At 36.4% G+C, this 18,726-nt stretch overlaps 1 protein-coding gene across 10 annotated transcripts in view; it reads left to right on the plus strand.

Moving 5' to 3' along the window:
- Positions 1–18,726, plus strand: part of TBC1D1 (TBC1 domain family member 1) — a 115,309-nt gene that overhangs the window by 52,070 nt on the left and 44,513 nt on the right. For all 10 annotated transcript variants that reach the window (XR_004356756.1, XM_032685957.1, XM_032685962.1 and 7 more), the window contains 8 exons: positions 2,018–2,551; positions 5,575–5,664; positions 8,201–8,305; positions 8,931–9,063; positions 10,480–10,571; positions 12,176–12,286; positions 14,847–14,975; positions 17,008–17,094. Coding sequence is in view for 9 of the 10 variants with exons in the window: in XM_032685957.1 (XP_032541848.1) it covers positions 2,018–2,551; positions 5,575–5,664; positions 8,201–8,305; positions 8,931–9,063; positions 10,480–10,571; positions 12,176–12,286; positions 14,847–14,975; positions 17,008–17,094 (1,281 nt within the window). In the remaining variant the exon portion in view is untranslated. The remainder of the gene's footprint in view (positions 1–2,017; positions 2,552–5,574; positions 5,665–8,200; positions 8,306–8,930; positions 9,064–10,479; positions 10,572–12,175; positions 12,287–14,846; positions 14,976–17,007; positions 17,095–18,726) is intronic.

The raw sequence follows: 18,726 nt of genomic DNA on the forward strand, positions 1-18,726 counted from the left end.
TCCCAGGCAACTCAAAAGTAAAACTGCCTATGGCCAGTGAGTCCAGACACTCCCACAAGAGTAAAACGTGTTTATTAAAAGTGCTAAAGCAGTTGCAGCTTGAAATATTGGTATAATAAAATTGTATGTTTTACTGTCATCCTAAAACCCACTAAAAATTGATTCTTTGAAGGAGTATTAGGAAAATAAAACTGAGATGAACCTTGTGTTCACTGTAGAGCAAATTATATTGTTTGAGGTACTAAAGATTTGTTTTACCATTATGTTCTTCTTGTATATGATTAAGAAGTTAAGCACTGCCTGAGCCTAAGGCTTTCTGTCTGGTTTGTGACATATCAGAGAATGGACTTATGAATTGCTGACCCTGTTTTTCTTACCCTTCTCCCCCATTGTCTTTGCTGAATGATTAGCTGATGACTCATGTCTTGCACTCAAGGGTGAAGTAATGCTTCCTGAGTCCTCCTATTTATTTTGAAATCTGTTCCTTATTTCTGTATTGTTTTAAATCCACTAACTGTATGTGTGTACATGTCTATCTGTCTATCTATCTCTCTGTCTATCTATCTATCTATCTGTCTGTCTATCTATGTATCTATCTAATCCATCTATCTATCTATCTATCTACCTATCCATCCATTTCTATCTGTGTTTCCTTGTCTATAAATGAATCTTATTGAGGTCTTTATGAGTGAACACCCAGAATATAACCATTCAGTTTTCACTCTTCAAATTTTTTTTCCTTTAAGTCCTTTTCTGTTTCCTGAGTTGATTTATGTACCTTATGATTAAGCAATAGATAACCATAAAAATGTCTGAAAAAACCAGAGACAATGTCTCTGAAATATTCTTTAGGTTTAGGGATGCCTTTTCTCATAGGGGAGATGATTCTTCTGGGCTGCTATTTTATTCTGCTGCTTCCAGACTTCTTTCTGTACTATCTGCAACCAAATACTTGTAAGTAAAGCAAGCTTCGGTTGATGCTTGACAGAGGAGACTTGTTTTGTCAGGAAATTAGCACACTTCACACGTATTTTTCTCCAAGTGATTTCGGTAAATAAAAAAGCTGGCAGAATTATCAGTTGTAATCATAAATGGTGGCCCCACATTTCTGTTGCAGCAGCAGCAGAGGCTGCAAAAGAACCTTAATCTCCTAGGTCAGTCAAAGCAGTGTGATGTAACCAAGCATGAGCTTCGCAGCAGCTTAGCAGACAGCATATGCATATCACTGCCTTTAACCATATCAGCAACTGTGACCGTTTACTGTCACTGAAAATGTGTCAGATGGCAGTTTGGGTTCTAATTACAACATCTGTTGGTCTGTAGCAGACTGCTCTCTCCTACAGATGCCCTGCAGGTCATACTGTATGTGGAAGTAATATTATTTTGAAGTGTCATCTAAGATAGTAGAATAAAAATTAACATCTGAAATAAGAATGTGTTTCTTTAAAAAATACACCTATCTACGGTTTAAAAGAAAAAGACCAAACACCAAGCTGCCATAACAATGCAATATGCTGTTAGGAAAGGGAAAGCAAATTTGCAGGAGACTCATTAATCTGCATGACATGAGTGTTTGAGTAAGAGAAATATAACTGAGAAATGACCAAGATTAACTGTCTTTACCAATTAATTAGTCTATGGCTTCTCGTATGCTTTCTGAAGCATTCTTATGTTTCATTTTGAGTTGGACTTTGTCATGGTATACTGGTTGCTTCAGGGGCAAAAGTTTTACTGGAAACACAGAGCATTACAGGAGATGAAGCTCTTTTGACAAAGTGTTGATGGCAGTGAACTCCTGGCAGGGAGACAAATGAGAGATTCCTCTTATCGGTGTTTAACTGCTATAATGTGTCTATTTGACAAATACAGGATCACTTGAACTGATCTTTTCTCTTTGAAAGCATAATCAAATTAGGCGTTCCAGAAAAATCACAACAGGGAGCACATTTTAATTTTGCAGCTTCTTTGTCATAGAGCACCTGATGCTAATGTTGTGTATTTCTTCCCCCTCCTGTAGGTGCCTGAGATTATAAGCTCTATTCGACAAGCTGGGAAAATTGCTCGCCAAGAAGAGTTTCAGAATAATCTCTCAGATATTGAAGACCCTTTTGCCAAAAAGTTTGAGGTGCTGTTCTGTGGACGGGTGACAGTAGCACATAAAAATGCACCTCCAGCACTCATAGATGAATGCATTGAGAAATTTAATCGTGCAAGTTGTACAAAAAATTCAGATTTCAACTCATCGTCCCAACAACATGAAACTGCCAATAACTTCGGAGGCTTCTCTTTCAGTAGCAAATTTCGGTCTGTCTTCCAGCCCTTGGTCAGTGAAGAGGAGGAGAAAAGGCCAATTAGGAAATCTTTTTCTCAGCCTGGGCTTCGTTCCTTTGCTTTTAAGAAGGATTTCCAAGAGGGAAGCCATAGAAGTGACAACTTTGTCAGGTCTTTTGAAGAAGATGCAATTTCACTGAACCTAAAAAGTCAACTTATCTATGGACACAGTGTTGTGCAGCCAACTGACATTGCAGAAAACCGGACAATGTTGTTTACGGTAAAGCAAGATTTGCAGCTCCTGGTGGCATTTTCACATTTCGGAATTTGGAGTGGCAAACACCAAAGCAGATGTTCTGACAGATGGCAGTTACTTCTTTGATAATTTAATTGCAATTACCAAAGCTTAACTTAAACTTGCCTGTTTCTCTGGAGAGCACTGCCTATTAGTGCAAATTGGTTTACATATCCAAATAAGTTCATATTAAATAGTTTAAAACTGCACTACCTGAAACACTGGGCTTCTAAATATAGCTTTTAGAAAGCTACGGCACATTAGTAGATAATTATGCAATTGCATAATGTACATAGTTACACCAACTGGTAACAGGAGAAATAAATTTCCAGATTAATGAGTTATATGTAACTAGAGCAGAAGGACCAAACCATGGCTGAGAGCTAGTAAACCTTATGTCCCATATAAGCAGTGTAACTCATGAAAGTGCTCCTGCTGCCGATGATAGAGTAGTGTAATAACTTCCTATGCTACTGCACACATGCCTCCACTCCTGTCCTGCTTTGTTGTGGCTAGCAATGCCTGTGCCTTGATAGGTGAGCAGCAAAACTATTTTCCAAGATCTGAGAAGCAAGTAAGGAATGTGTTATTTGCTTGTCTTCTAATCCTCATGATAGATAAGCTATATAATATATATATATATTTTATATATCTTGTGTCTTATAAGCATAATGCAAACCTGGAGCTAATATTGCAATGGCTAACTGTTCTGAGGTCATCTTGGATCTGTCAACTTCTGTTGAGGCTGGGCGTTTTAAGGACAGTAACAGGAGTGTGTGCAATTACAACAAGTTTTTTGCAGGGAGGTGTTATATCTCTAAAAAATAACACGAAGAAAAAGTTGTAGTTAGTTATACCTTATTTAAAGGTTCTGTTTGGTTGTGGCAGGCTGGCATCAGACAGAAGTAGAAGATGGAGAGAAATTTTCTTCCCCAGTAATAAGAAATCCATGTTTACCTTCTTCTCCTGACATGTATTTCACACAAAAAAATATAGATACCATTTGTAATAATGCCTAATTTTTAAACAAATCATGACCCATTATTAGTTAACGGCACATATTTTAGAGATAGAGAGATTATAGATGCACTGCCTAGGTCCAGATCCTCTTACTCTAGTGAGTGCATTTTCAGTTTATATTAAATAGATGCCACAGTTCTGAAAGACACATGCACCTTCAGCCTGAACATGAAATGTGCTGACAGGCACATTTACCACTTGTGGGGCTCTGCTGATCTGACTTTCTGTCTTGGGTTGCTTTTTGCCTGAGAAAATATTGTTTAGTATGCACAGCTGTATTCTTCTGCTATTCAGCCAGTCTAAATTCAGCTCAATATCAGGAAGTGAAGTAACTGTAGTTTGTGCCTTCAGTATCCACAAGAGAGGAGCTCATGGCAGTGCTGTGTTTGTTATTTAGCTGTCTGCTGTGTTCAGCAGGTTCTGAGTAGCCACAGCATGCACAGGTCTTCAGCTTTGCTCATCCGTTTTTTTGTGGCTACATATGAAACATTTACAAGTAACTTTATATCCAAAGGAATAAGAATTGTTGGTATGTTCTTAGTTAAGGTTCTTGGATTTTCCACAGCACTGCAGCAAAGGTTAGTTGGTGGATGAGGTGTGAAAAATACTCAAATTAGTTACCTGCCAACTCTTCTTACCTGGTTCAGACAGCCCTGATTTTGGTATCTCTTCCTGAAGAACTGATTTCTTAGCCAATTTCTTAGGATATGGGGGTTTTACTTGTAGGCTTTTCTCCTGGCTGTATGTTGGGGGGGGAGGGGGAAGAGGTTCATTGGTATGGGTTTTTTTCCCTTGTTCAGTTGACTTCAAATGATCACTACTGCCTTGGGACCAAGTGTGAAAGTAGTATGTGGGACTGAGCTATAAGAAGGAGCCTCTTGCTGCAGGGAGGGGAAAGCAGTAGTGAGCAGGAGGAGGCTGCTGAGTAGGTGTTAAGAGGAGTAACCCCATGAACACATGAGAGGTCAGCCCCAGGGACAATACGAGGAAACCAGCAGGGAGCTATGGAAAACCATTGTGACTCGTTGAAGTAAAAGAAGAGGTGGAAGGTGAATGCACGAGACCATTTTTAGACACACAGAGGTGGCACATCTCACTGGATTCATTCATGTTCAGGATTCCACCCTTCCCCCTTTCTTAAGAAATTACAGTTATATTGGTGCTGAGAATGTTTTTATGGGCATCTTTTGGGATTTGATGGTGGTTGAAGTAGGTTTCTCTAAGTCACACGAGTGTGTCTGGATTCTACCTATCTTCCCTAAAATCTGATATTAGACTTGTCTTTAGCAGGTTCTCTGATGTGCTAGAAAATATGAGGATTTGATTTTTTTCTGTTGCAATCTTGCAAAGATATTGCCAGAAGTTGAAAAATTGAAAACAGTAGTTTCACTCCAAAAATGCCCTTTGCCCATCAAAAGTTATCATCAGCTTTTTGGGTCATTTGCTGTACAAATGGCCTACAGATTAAATTAACTTTGAAAATATACTTCAGTAAAACCATTTGTATAGTTTGAGTTTAAGGCTTTAAATTGTTATGTGTGTCTTAAATAAATAAATAAAACCCTAAAAATAATTAGCTTGAATATAGGGAGAGGCACACACTTGGATTTAAACTTTAGGACAATTTCATGAAGTAGTTTTTGTGAATGTAGTACATGCCAAGACTGCAGAAAATTAGAAAAACGGAATATGAGTATATTTCTCTCAGTGCAAAGTAGGTTACTTGTGGTATTACGTTGTTCTCATCTGTTTAAACACTATTGTCACTCTTGTCTTAAATGTGAAACTAAACCTCAGTGCAGTAGTGTGCAGAGCTCTCAGTGCCAAATCAATGTTGATTCAGTATTCTCCCTAGTAATACACTAATAGGTCTAAATATACAGGTAGAAAAAAATTGAGATTTATGTTCAGGAAAGATTTTTATAGTGAGACAAAAGGAAATGTAATGTTACTTGTTATCATCTTGCTATTTATTTTGCTCTTTTTAGATTGGCCAGTCTGAAGTTTACCTTATCAGTCCTGACACAAAAAAAGTAGCAATTGAAAAAAGCTTTAAAGAGATATCCTTTTGTTCTCAGGTAAGATTGCAGCGTATTCTTTCTCTCTTTTTTTTGTTTTGTTTTGTTTTTTTTTGTTTAAATATTCTCTACTTGTGAATGCTCATGTACTCCTCTCTCCTAGCATTCCAAATGGATTCTCTAAACAGCAGTTTCAGTAATTGCTATTGAAAAGTTGCTAGTTAATCGGTAATGTTTTAAAACTGTCATCCTTCTTTCATGCTTTGCATTGTGATTTCTGAGATAAAGACTCACTTCTTGGTGAAGTGGATGAATAATATGAACTAGAAGGAACACACTGGTCACATCTGATTTGAGATTGCAGTGGGTGTGGTTCACTGTTGTGCAAATCTGCAGTTCTCTGAGCCATGGTTTTCAAGAAGTGAGAATAAAAGGAGAAAAGCGATATGTAAGAGTTATCTGAAAAATACTTCAGAAATACATTTTTTTCAAGAGTATAAGTTGCATGTATGTAAAAGAGGACAATTCTCTGCCGTGCAGAGGTAGTGTGTGTGATGCACTGAGGGTGAGCATGTTTTAGAGCCTCTTCATTCACTATCAGTCTCTGTTTCTTGTGCCACAGGGTTTGCTTCCCTGTCCTTTTGCCTCTGGCTTTTTTTGATTTTTTCTTATTCTTTTTTCCATAAATTACTTTGATTTGTAATTTGATGGTGATAGCTTTCTTCACTAAACATTCGGCTACCTATTCTGAAAATTTCAGAGTAAACATAAGTAGTTTGCATGCTGTCAGAGCAAGAGCTTTAAAGATAAGTCCTTGATCACAGAAAAATCTTCATCCCCATCTTTCTTTAGGCCATATCCTTAGGCACGAGCTATTTAGGTAGACTTGGTGGCTTGCCCTGAAGGGCCACAGATGGTTGTGCTACTCAGAGCAGTAGGAGTGAGTTTCTGATTGAATTCTCCCCTCGCCTGAGGAAGGTACTACTGGTCAAATGATATGTCAGCTGGGCAAATATTGATATTGGGGTACAGAGGGCTTCTCCTTCAACTATGTGCATTCCAGAACACTTGAGGGAACAATCTTATCTTGATCATACAAGAAGTTTAATAATCTTTTCTTGAAGGCACTGGATTTAAATTATAAGGAAGATAAGAATCAGTACTTAATTTCCAGAATGCCCAATCCATCACTGAGATATTATAATGGCAGAAGGAAGTATGTGGTCCTGGGGCAGTATCTGAAAGAGCAAAGAGCATTTGCCAGCAGTTTTGCAGACGGGGCCATGATCTCTGCTGGGCTCCTTACACCATCACAGTTGGGTTTTCAGGAGAAGAAATGGGCTTTCAGAAGAAGAAACATGGGTTGGAAGGTTAGCGTGAGGACTTAGTGCATTCTGTCCTTTGTTCAGCTGGCATGCTCTGAACATTTAATGTTACCATTTTGAATGATAAGACAACATAGTTCAGATTGTGTATGGGTATCTGATGCTACAATGTGTTCTTTTTTTGGAACACATGACCATTCTGTTTTATAGAAATATTCACTTTTTACACTTTTTAATGCTTTTTAAAATGTTTTCTTCATGATAACATGGCACAGAGAATATTCAGTGATTCTTGCTGTATGAACAAGGAAAAGAAAATAAAGAAGTCCTGCTGGCCATCTTCAGATTGTTTAATTCACTGAAATTCCTGATTTACTGAAATTCATCGTTATGATTTTTGATACAACACTTTATTGCCTCTCTTTACCCTACTTTAATATTGTACCATGACAGCTAGAAGGTATTAAAATAGTGCTGAGTGTAACTGTCTTTCTCTAAATAGGCTCTACTGCTGTGCATGTGTGCATTCATCATCATAAGTTGGTTTGTTGTTTGTTCTTTTTTAACTAAGAATGTTGAGCTGAGGAGACATGCAGTGGGATCAGCCAGCTCTACTCACCTGAAACTCTTTTCATAATAGAAGGAAAAAAATCCCAGGAATTAAAACAATTTTCTTATTTTACCAGGATGTGCTGTTTATCTACTGTCGCAAGCTTGAGTTTGGATGCATTTTAAGAGAAATAAATGCTTCTATGAGTGATCTTTAAGTAATGTATTTAAACATTTTATTTAGCCAAGCTTTTCTTTAGATAAAAAAATAAATGTGTTTATTCTTTTTTCACTCTTTCTTTGATTTGCTCTTACAAATGTAAAGACCAATTGTTGACCAATTAAGCAAAACAGAAGAAAAACAAAGCAAACTTTTTTCCCCAGCTATTTCCAATATTGAGTAAAACACATTTTGAGTAGAATTTATTCGTCTCTGGTCTATTATACTTCATTCATTTAAAAAAAAAAGAAAAAAAGGGAAAAAACCCAAACTCAAATCAAACAATGTCTAACTTAATTGAAATTGAAAAGATTAATGAAGTAATAGGTTCTATAACAGAAGAGAATTTTAATGGCCAGGTGACTTCACCATAATTGTAGTAGAGATAATTGACCTATATGGAATGCTATTGGGCCTTTTGTTCTTTTATTACTGGAAGTAATACAGGTACAAAACACTGAAAGTAGATCTGACTGCTTCATTGCTGTTGTTTCTTTGCTAGGGAATTAGACACGTGGATCATTTTGGGTTCATCTGCAGAGAGTCTTCAGAAAATGAAGGCTTCCACTTTGTTTGCTATGTGTTTCAGTGTACAGATGAAGCACTGGTAAGTGAAAAAAGCCAACTAGAATATTAGGCCCTAAAAGTCTCTTGTTGCTCCATTCTCTGTATTTTGGTGAATGTCTTCAAATCCTATTCCACTCAGAAATATAATTATTTCCAAAATGTAACTAACATAGCAGTCTGCAAAAGAACTTTTCATTTCTTTTGAGGGCAGGAGTTAAAATCCCCTTTAAAATCCAATAATTTTCCCATTTATTACACAAGCTAAGTTAGACCATTTACCACTTTTTTTGAAGGATATTTTTTTCACAGTGCACCTGTTCTGAAAATCAGAACTGCACAACTGTACTGTAAGCCAGGCCCCAGTGCATGACAACTGCAGTAAGCTTTCTTGTCATGGAGAAGAAAAAGTTTTGAGATAGAGGCAGTATCTTTTATTAGACTACAGTAATAAAGTTGGGTGGCCTGGAAGAGATAGGACTTCATGATGAGTTTTGTCTTGCTTGTGTGTTTGTAGCCAGAAGCTGCATGGGAACAGCTTGTCTTTTTAATCATAAGCACGTTCCCAAACAAGGGGCAGTATCATTCTCAAAGACTGTTTGTGTTAAGTAAAACAGAAGCTCAGTGGAAGAGTGAAATTTTGTTCTTCTGCATGTCATTCTTTTCAGGTTGATGAAATCATGATGACATTGAAACAGGCTTTCACCGTGGCAGCTGTGCAACAAACTTCTAAAGCACAGCCCCAGCTCTGTGAAGGCTGCCCTATGCAAATCTTGCATAAACTCTGTGAAAAGATAGAAGGTGAGATTAAAAGAGCTTTCTGGTTGAATATCTTTTCTGACTATTTCATTGGGGGACAGTCTTACAAGTGAAACTCTAAGGAAATTAATATTAAAAAGAGCTTGGGACTTGGGATGGAGAGTTGAAAGCTAGTTGTTTTATTTGGAGGAGTGTAATGTCAGGTTTTCTGTAAGGTAATAAGAATTTTCTAACAGAAGTTAAGATCCTTTCTTGTGTTTTAGTTCAATTTTTGAAAACTAATTAAGAGTCTAAATATTAGTTGCTTGCAGCTCGTTAGGCTCTATGAGCCCTTTGAATGCAGAAGATGATAGATAAGGAACCTCTGAAGGATAGATGCTGGGGTAGCTATGACCATCTTAGATACTGGCATTATGCTACCGCTAAGCATGAACTGAACAGTGTGCTTTTAATACATGTGTTTGTGTTGTTGATCTATGCACCTTCATGAAAATGCAGCAATTAGAATTGTAGTTGCTGCCCAGAACACAAGGTCATGCCATAAAAAACCTCTTTGCATTTCAGCAGATTTCACAGTTAGATTTTGTTCGTTTAAGCAATGTCTGGGGTAAGTAAAGGGCAACAGCAGCTTGTCAGATCACATGACAGTAGCTTGTTGGACTAAAACCTATGTAGTATTAATTTGATGAAACTGGAGAACTTCCAAAACTACTTTCACTCTATTTTGATTTTCAGCTAGCTATGATTTTTGGGAAGTTTCCCAAAGGTAAATGATACTTAATGTCTGCAATCATGCCATCTGATTAATCATATGGTCTGATTCTGAAGGAGGTATACCACGATCAGAAACTGAAGTACACAGTACTGTTGGTGGTTTGCTGGTTTTTCACAGAAAACAGAGGAAAAGAATTTAATCCAGGATGAGAGCAGAAAATGTAATCTGAATGAAAGGATAGTCTGCTTTAGACTGTCAGTAAATATTTTCAGCAAGAGGCAAAGCAAGAATTTCACTAACATGCAGTAAATCAGTCTCTTACTTTTTCAGTAAGAGACCAAGGCATACAAATTGGAGAAAAGAGAAGGGAATTATATTCATACCGTAAACAAAATCCAAGCAGCACTGCATGAAACACCAACTAAGCAGTCTGCTAAAATGCAGTAGATTGTGGGTTTATTTTATCTTGTGTGATAATGGAATCTTCAGCTAAGAGTATAATCCTGGTGTGTGCTCAGTAAATCTCCTGGTTGCAGAGTTCATGTCCCTCATTTTAAAGGCATGAGTTCAGCAGTAGCTTTAAATGAACCTGGAGTTCCTTCTAATGCCCTGTTATGAAATCATTCAATGGGTCAACTCAAATAACTGACAAGCTTTGGCTTAAATTTTGGGCATATTTATGTGAGTGATTAATTCTGACAAAATTGACCCTGTAATTTCTTCTTTTTTGTTCCTCTTGGTAGGGTTGCACCCTTCTAAGACTAAACTAGAACTACAAAAGCATCTAACAACACTAAATAACCAGGAACAGGCCTCCGTTTTTGAAGAGGTTCAGGTAAGTTCTTTGTTTCCTGGGAGATTTTAAAGCAATTGATGTTTTTTGCTAACATCAGTGTGAAACACAGAAGTTATTTTCATTTTTTGTGAATTATTCATTATTTAATAGCATTAATCACCTTGAGCTTTAATTTCAATATCATTGTTTTTCTAGAGCTGTTAAAAACTTGTCTTTTGATGAAAACAACTGTTTTACTCATTTTTCTTCCACTAATAATACTACTTGTTTTCTATGAAGATGTTGCCTTTTCACTGACTAAAACTGCACACATTTTATTGTGTGTGAAGGCTTATATTGTGAGGACATTCATACTATTACTCTGACAAAAATATATTATGGTAATGTTCCAAGATCAGAAAATTTCTCACCTAAAATTTATCCTAGATCTCAATACTTGTCAAAGTAGCTAAAAAAGTTAAACTTTCTATCTTCTTAATTAATTCTATTGTAGGACAGAAGAAAGCATAGCTGGATTTAAGACAGATGATGTGTATTGTAGGAAACATCACTGGGATTGCCACTCTACTGAATATTAGGAAATTTCAGACTATTGAAAATAATGTTTCCTTCCTCTCCTGAGTCATTTCAGTCTCTTTGTGTGTTTCCATGTGGCAGTTTATCACTCAGTACCAAATTTGGAAGTTACTCTGTGGGGCTGATTCCACGAGCTAAGTAATTCCTTAGTATCCAGCAGTTAGCAGCACTGTTGCCTTTTAGTGTTCTGCACACAATCTAAAGCTTCTGGTATTACCAGGAAACTGTTAATTGCTTCTGGTCTGCAAATGATTAACTTGGTAAAACCAAGGACTAAAGTACATCTCTCCTGCCCATCTTTTTCAGCTAACTTTTACAGCTGGACTGCCTGAAACTGTAGTTGTTGTATTCCTACAGATCCGTGTATTGTAACCACGATTTGCATTTTAGATAGCTGTGATATTTTTATTAATCTAATGTGCTAACGTGCTTGGCATTAGCTAATTCATACTATATCCTCTGCATTACATCAATAGGCTTAAAACAGCATGTACTTTTCAAAAGTTAGGTTTCTGGGACTAAATTCTTTAATAAATTGTTTTAAAAAGATTTTCTCTCACAATAATTCGGATCTAAATAGAATGCAGTAGAGACAAATATGTTCACCTTGTGCAGTAATTTTGAAAATACCTATGTAATTTCCCCCCACATTAAACGACTAATGAGAAGGATTTCTAGAAGGGTTGTGCATCGTAACTCCAGAACACTACTTCACGTGTGCCACAAACTCAGAACTACTGTGTTTTGATTTTCTTCATATCAAAAGCAAATTGGCAAACGTATTTTTTTAAGCCTTCATTTGCTTGTGGCAGTTTGATACCTTTACGGTTGTCCTTTGTCTTTCATGTAAATTCTGTCATGAATGAAGTGAGGTGAGGTGTTTCTCTGGCTGTATTGGTGCTTTGCCTGGGACACTGGTGTCCTCTGGTGGACTGGAGTAGTAGCATTAACCAAACTAAAGGTGTTACACTGACAGTGTATGGACTGTGACAAAATGAAAAGAATAAATATTTGCTGACAGTTATACAAATGTGTAATTACTGTGCTTGTGGTGTTTTCAATTAAAGAAATTAAGACCAAGAAATGATCAAGAAGAGAATGAGTTGGTTATCTCTGTTTTGAGAAACATGTATGAAGAAAAACAGAAGGACCATGTTCATGTTGGAGAAGCAAAACAGGTAAGTAAACATTTGGGTTTAGTTCATATAAGGAGGAGCCAGAAAAAAAACTTTACGTATCTTTCCAAAGGTAAATTTCCATCACTGGCATTTTGAAACTTGAAAGTGTTAAGCAGTGGTGAATACTGAATTTCCTTATGATTCATAGGCTATTGTCATGCACCAAAAAAAGATATTTCAGATTTTGAGGTCCCTAGTACAGTTTGATTTCAAGCCTAGGAGACAGAGATGCAGACAAGGTAGAGTACTTAATTTGTTTCTTTCTTCTCACTGCAATGAAAATTTAATGTATGTGAGAATATATAAGAAATTTACAATTGCTCTCAGCTGATCTGTGTCATTTGCTATCCCACTGAGAGTGTAAGTCAGTATACTGCCAACACATTGGATATGATCCTTCATAAAAGGTCTGTTAAATTTACTCAAGAGCTGGAAGCTATGTCTTTTGTGCAAATGACCATTTGAAGTGGCCTCAAGAAGGAGTAGCTGAGGAGAATCACTGCAGAAACTTCAGCAGAGACTCTCGTCCATTTCCAGAAAGCTGAGCTACCTTCTAAACTGCATCAGGTTCCATCAGCGCTGTTTGAGGCCATTTACAGAGCACAGTTAAGATTTTCCAAAAGGAATTAGTGATTTTGGATGCCTTAGTTTGTGACTAATTAACTTGAAACACCTCAAGGTGGTCTGTATTTAAAAAAGGATAGACCCCCATTCTCTGGAAACTTTCAGTTCCAATTATTTGATCCTTTTAAAAATCTTGGTTGTCCCTTTGCTTCTGGCTGGTAATTCCATTGTGATAACTGCTACTGGCCATTGTTGATATAAACTAGCAAATGAATATATGGAGAGTAATGAGACCTGTGAAGAAATAGGGAAGTAGCAGCAAATCTTCATTTACTATTTTTTCACTTAGTTAATCTCTTCTCCTTTTATGGCTTACTGGCTAATTATTGACCTCACTGAGTAAACAGGAAGAAAACTTTGCATGTTTTGTTCTCTGATTTATTGTCTTGTGTATCTCACCAGAAAAAGACTTTTAAGAATAAAGTATTGGAGTTATGGCATAAGACAAAGAAACATTGCCTGAAGTCCTCTATCATCATACCTGAAATATTTTTATTTGGTCTAATGGCAACTGATTATCAAATAGTTGTCAGTCACTAACAGCTTGGAAATAGAGATCTAGAAAGGAAGATAGATTAGTGTGTCTTCATTGTGATTTGATAATTCTTAAGGCCTGCTTCAGTCTGTTTGCTCCGTTCCTGGAACCAAAATTAGTTAATCTGACACTTGCAAAGATGCCGGTGCTCTAAGAACAGAGTTGACTTGCCATCAGTCCATCATTTGTCTTAGTATAACATTTTATATTTACTGTGATAATTAATCTCCAGAGCTGTGTAATAGCAGATACCTTTGAATGCCTATCTGGCAGTGTTATTTGTCTCAGCAATCATTAACCCATCACACCCTGGTATCCCTGTTCCTTTCTTTTCTGCATAGGTATTCACTTTCATTCTTTTCATAATCACTTTTTTTTTTTAATACCTAATTCAGGGGAGGGAAAAAATTAAATATGATACTGATACATGGATCTTATTTAACAAAAACGTTTCACAATAAGTGTCTTTTCATAAGAATATAATTGTAAGCAGCATCTAATTTGCTCTTTGAGGATAAGATGAGGGAAGGTAAAAAGAAAATACAGAAGCCTGTAACTTTGTCATACTGGAAATAGGATGATTTATAATTATAGGTAGGCAGAACTATTTGGTGATGGTGATAATGTACTATTCAGCTGCCCAGGTAGTAGTAATTGCATAGATCAAGCATTCAGTCTCTGAAATTAGGGACAAATACAGAAGGCTATGGTGCCTGGCAGCCTGAAGGTGAACACCGAAAAATATCATTGAAAACGAAGCTCTGATTTTCTACTGCAGGTGTTGGGTTTGGATGGTAATATTTGCATCATAGTATCATTTTTCTGTTTGCTACACTGGTCTTCACAGCACTAAAAATTGACTGAAATATTTATTTACGAAGTAAAACTCTCAATTGATTGTTAGCTTTAAGGTGGAATAGTTTCTACTGGTGAAATATATAGAAGAGCTTGATTGTTACACATCTTCCTGGCCCTTAGAAAGCCCCATTTTAATATAATGGAGATGGTTGAGAGTTCCAAATAATTATGAGCTTCATCCATTTTGATTAATTTCTTAGTTGAAGAAAAGGAAATCCATCAGACATCTCTAATCCGTTACACTTAAACATTTAGAATTTGTACAACTGTATGTTGGCACTGAAGAAAAACTGTCAACAGAGACATAAATTCTTGTCAAAACGCCAGTTCTTCTGAGGCATGCTAGTACACTCAGCTCATTTCCTTTAAGAGATTTCCTGGTCTTATGTAGTTTGTTAAACTTCAGTACAAGTATCAATAGAGAAAAAGGCATGAAAAGCCGAGGACACCAGTAGAAAGTATTGATTCAGGTTACAGAAGTCTTCAGCCTGTTCACTGAGATTCTGCTCCATGCTGTTGAGCATTTTGCATTTCTGTTTGCAGACTTCACAGCCTCCTGCTGAGAATGCTGTAAATGAGGTGTCCAGCAGTGCTCCGAGATTCAGATTAGATATGTTAAAGAACAAAGCAAAAAGGTCTCTGACAGAATCATTTGAAAGTATTTTATCACGTGTAAGTATCTTCATGTTTATTGTCTTTGAACATAAAGTCATTGCTTTATTTATTTGAATGATAGAAAAGTCATATTTGTTATTCTTCCAGGCTAGACCCCAGAAGTTATTAAAGGCACAGTGACAAAAATATTTGAATGTACATTATAGAAGAAGACAAAACAAACCAGGGCTTTGATAGAGAGAATACCAAGTCCTGGATGAAGTGAACTAATTCCTAGATAAGAAATAGTGTATATAGGCATTTCAAAAAATGAATATGAAGTTGAGCATGAGGACTTAAAAAAAAGAGATTATTGTTTTATTTCTCTTTAGGATTTAGGAAATTTAAAAAGTAGTTATAATTGTTCACTTTTATTTATGTAGAAGGAAATTATTAAGCAACTGACTAAGCATTCCTAATGAGATAGTATTTATTAGTGACACAGGACTGATGAATAATGAGGCATCTGAACTTTTAAATGCCATAGATTATTTGAAGGCAAGGAATGTAAAGAACTTCAGACGGCACTAAGAATATGAAGGCATTTATGCAATATTACATCAGCTAAAATTCTCTGTAAACAGTGTCCTGAAATATGGATCAGTGGGAAAAACTCAAGCTTCGGTGTGATAGTGATTCCCAAGAAATCATGTTAGGAAAATGATGAGTAAATGAAAATCTGTTTATCATAAACAGATCGCTGAAATTATCTGCTGAAAGTATACAGCAGCAGTTATGAAATTAAATCAGATGTCAAGTTCAAGCACCATTTAAACCTACGGAGTGTCTTCTCATTCAAATATTTTTTGTTTTGCACCTCATAGGAAAAGTCTGAGGAAAATAATAAACTTGGAAAGACTTCTGCCTGACAAAGGGTTAAAAAAATCAGACCTTCTCCCTTAAGAAAAAAAAGCTGTGACAGAATGCCAAACAACAAATATTCAGGAACAGAAATTGGATATTCTCATTTGTAATCAGCAAAAAGTTATATAGAAGCAAGATCTAGTCTAATTTATTGGCTCCTAGACATGCAACTTGTAGTGACAAAATGAGGTTTTCAAAGCTTATTTCAGACATATCTAACCTGTTCCCATAAAACAAATAATGGCAAAAGCATGGTCTCCCTGTCATAATTATGCATATAGAGGCGATTTTAGTTTAATATCTCCCCTCATTACTTCCCAGACAGTATTCCTAGAATTCACCCCCATAAAATCCTGCTGTGCATGTGTTTGGGATGTGACACATAATGTTAGTGTTGTTACATTAACTATAGTACTGTTCTAATTTTTGCCAGTTTGTCTTGACTGGCATAAGCTTGTCTTCACATAAGCACAGCTGTATAATGGTTGCATTTTTGCTGTCATTGCTGTTTTTGATGGAAATTCTTGATTTTGATCAGGTCTGAAGCCAGAAGTTGTGACTGAACTTCGAAGAGAGAATAGTCACTGTTGTGAATAATGATAACATTTTACATTTTACCTGGAATAACAGTTCAAAGAGAACATATGTCGTAACATAAGAGCAGAAAAAATAAAACATTTAAGATTAGGAAAATAGAAGTTCCACGTAAGAATCCATCACTAGGTTTCTTGATATTTTTCTTGGTTACATAAAAGCATTAGTCAAATTACACAAAGGTATTATTGAACAGATTATACAGAAATATTTATGCTTTCTGATTTGTAGGCACTGAAATGATAGCACCAGAAATTGTTTTGCTGTGTATTAAATTCATATGGGTTTAGTCCTTTGTCATAGACATCCTTTTCATTTCTCTGTATCTTTGTAAGAAGTACCTAATACGGAAGTAAAAACACATAACTGCCAATGAGAATTCCTTAATTCTACAGGATCCTTTAAATTGTCAGAGACTATCCTGAATGAAGCTTCTGTTTCCCATAAGGGCAAAGGATATTCTTAGGCATTTTAGGAAATTAAATTTGATACTGTCTTTGAAAATTATAGATTCTGACTATGCTACACAAATCTCTTTTTCGTATGCCCCATATATCATAATCTTAACTGCTAGTGTGCTTTATCTCTACAGGGCAGTAAAGCCAGAGGTCCATTGGACAGTTCTGGTTCTGTGGATTTGGACAGCTCTGTGTCCAATACTTTAAGCAGCACAAATAAAGTAAGTAAAGCCTGGGATAATGGTACATATTTAGAAACTTCAGATAATAGTCGAAATAAAAGACTATAGTATTAGTTGTTCCGAAACAATTGATCGGATGTGAAATGCTCATATAACTGTTCTGTTCTAACATCTTGCGTTTTTTTGATTGGTTTTTGGCAGTAGACAAGTTACCTGATTGTGTGTGAAAAGAAAGAAACCACAGAACAGCCAAACAGTATGATAAAACAATATCACAGAGTAGGGAGGATAGGTATGTCCTTTTCTTCCTATCTGTAAGAATTCTGCTGCTGCTTGCTGATCCAAATGATGTGTCTTTATTCCTGTGCTGAATGCCTCTGAGAGTGACAGGGCTGCATTCATTACAGGCAGCTTCTTGGATCAGCCACTGCCTTTCCCTTCTTTTCTCTTTTTTTTTTTCCCCCAGCCTGAAGCAATATTCAGGTTTTTTAGAATTTGCAAGTTGATTATCCAAATCATTTTTCATATATGTAATGTTAGAATGTGTGCAAGTCCTCTGAGGGACAACTTGAAAAAATTATCAGTTTAGTCTAGTAATAGAGATTCAGGCTAAGAATAGTAGTCACATGGTAATACAACAGGGATGTGTAAGATGCTGTTATCTGTAGAATTTCACTGGAGATTTCCATACTTTTTGGCAAGATGGGACACATAGTAAATCTGTTTCTGTTCTCCAAAAGTTTCAAGTTGCTTTCAAGCTTTTCATTCTGTCCCCCATGCTATAAACAAGAGAAGTGCAATTGAGTTTCCATTTGAATTAGAAATGCCTCGTACTGTATATAACGTACATTTTGTTTGAATGAGTGTCTGTATGTGAAATAAAATATTATATACATCATCTGGATATTGCAACAATGTGCAGCAAAACAAATGCTGTAATTACCATGCTGGCCATGCTAATCTGGCTGGTTTTAGCCCTGAAACTACATATGATGAATGCAGGGTTGCATTCATAAGAAACATAAACAAGAAGTGGAGTAATTTCCCCCTTTGTGTGGTTAGAAAGCTTTTAGTCTGTATAAAACAATACAAACAAACAGCATAGAAGAAGCCAGTCTTCTTCTCTGGAGGCAGCATAGAACTCTGCAGACCTGATATACAGCTATTGATTCTCCTGTAATACCTGAGCACCAGCAGACTCCTGATTTCATGTAATCAAGAGTCTGTTCTTTCTGCTTACGTTTTTGAAAGAATGGCTGACTGCCAGAAACACCCAAGGTGGGGAATGAAGAAAATGCATGGTTTGGGACTGAAACAAGCATCTAGTCCTAGAATTAAGTTCTTTATGTGAATCTTCAGCTAGACAAGGAACTGTGAGATGGCATCCTAAATGCACAGTACTCTGCAATGCCACCCTTTTCACTGTTAGCCAAACCCTAATCCTTTTGTTTTGACCCCATTTCTTCTGAGCTGTAATGAACATACTATTACTCTCAAAATTACTTTTTCTCTGGAAAATAAAGACTCTTGTTTGTTGACATCGGTGATGAATAACAAAGACATAAAGCATCAAACATCTTTCTTTGAGCTATCTTGATAAAAATGTGCGTGTTTGAAGTAGGTCTCTGTGGGATGTGAATAATGACACGCTAATGCAATGTCAAAGCTGGA

This window comes from Chiroxiphia lanceolata, chromosome 4, assembly GCF_009829145.1.
Source record: "Chiroxiphia lanceolata isolate bChiLan1 chromosome 4, bChiLan1.pri, whole genome shotgun sequence".
In the NCBI taxonomy this organism is placed as follows: domain Eukaryota; kingdom Metazoa; phylum Chordata; class Aves; order Passeriformes; family Pipridae; genus Chiroxiphia; species Chiroxiphia lanceolata.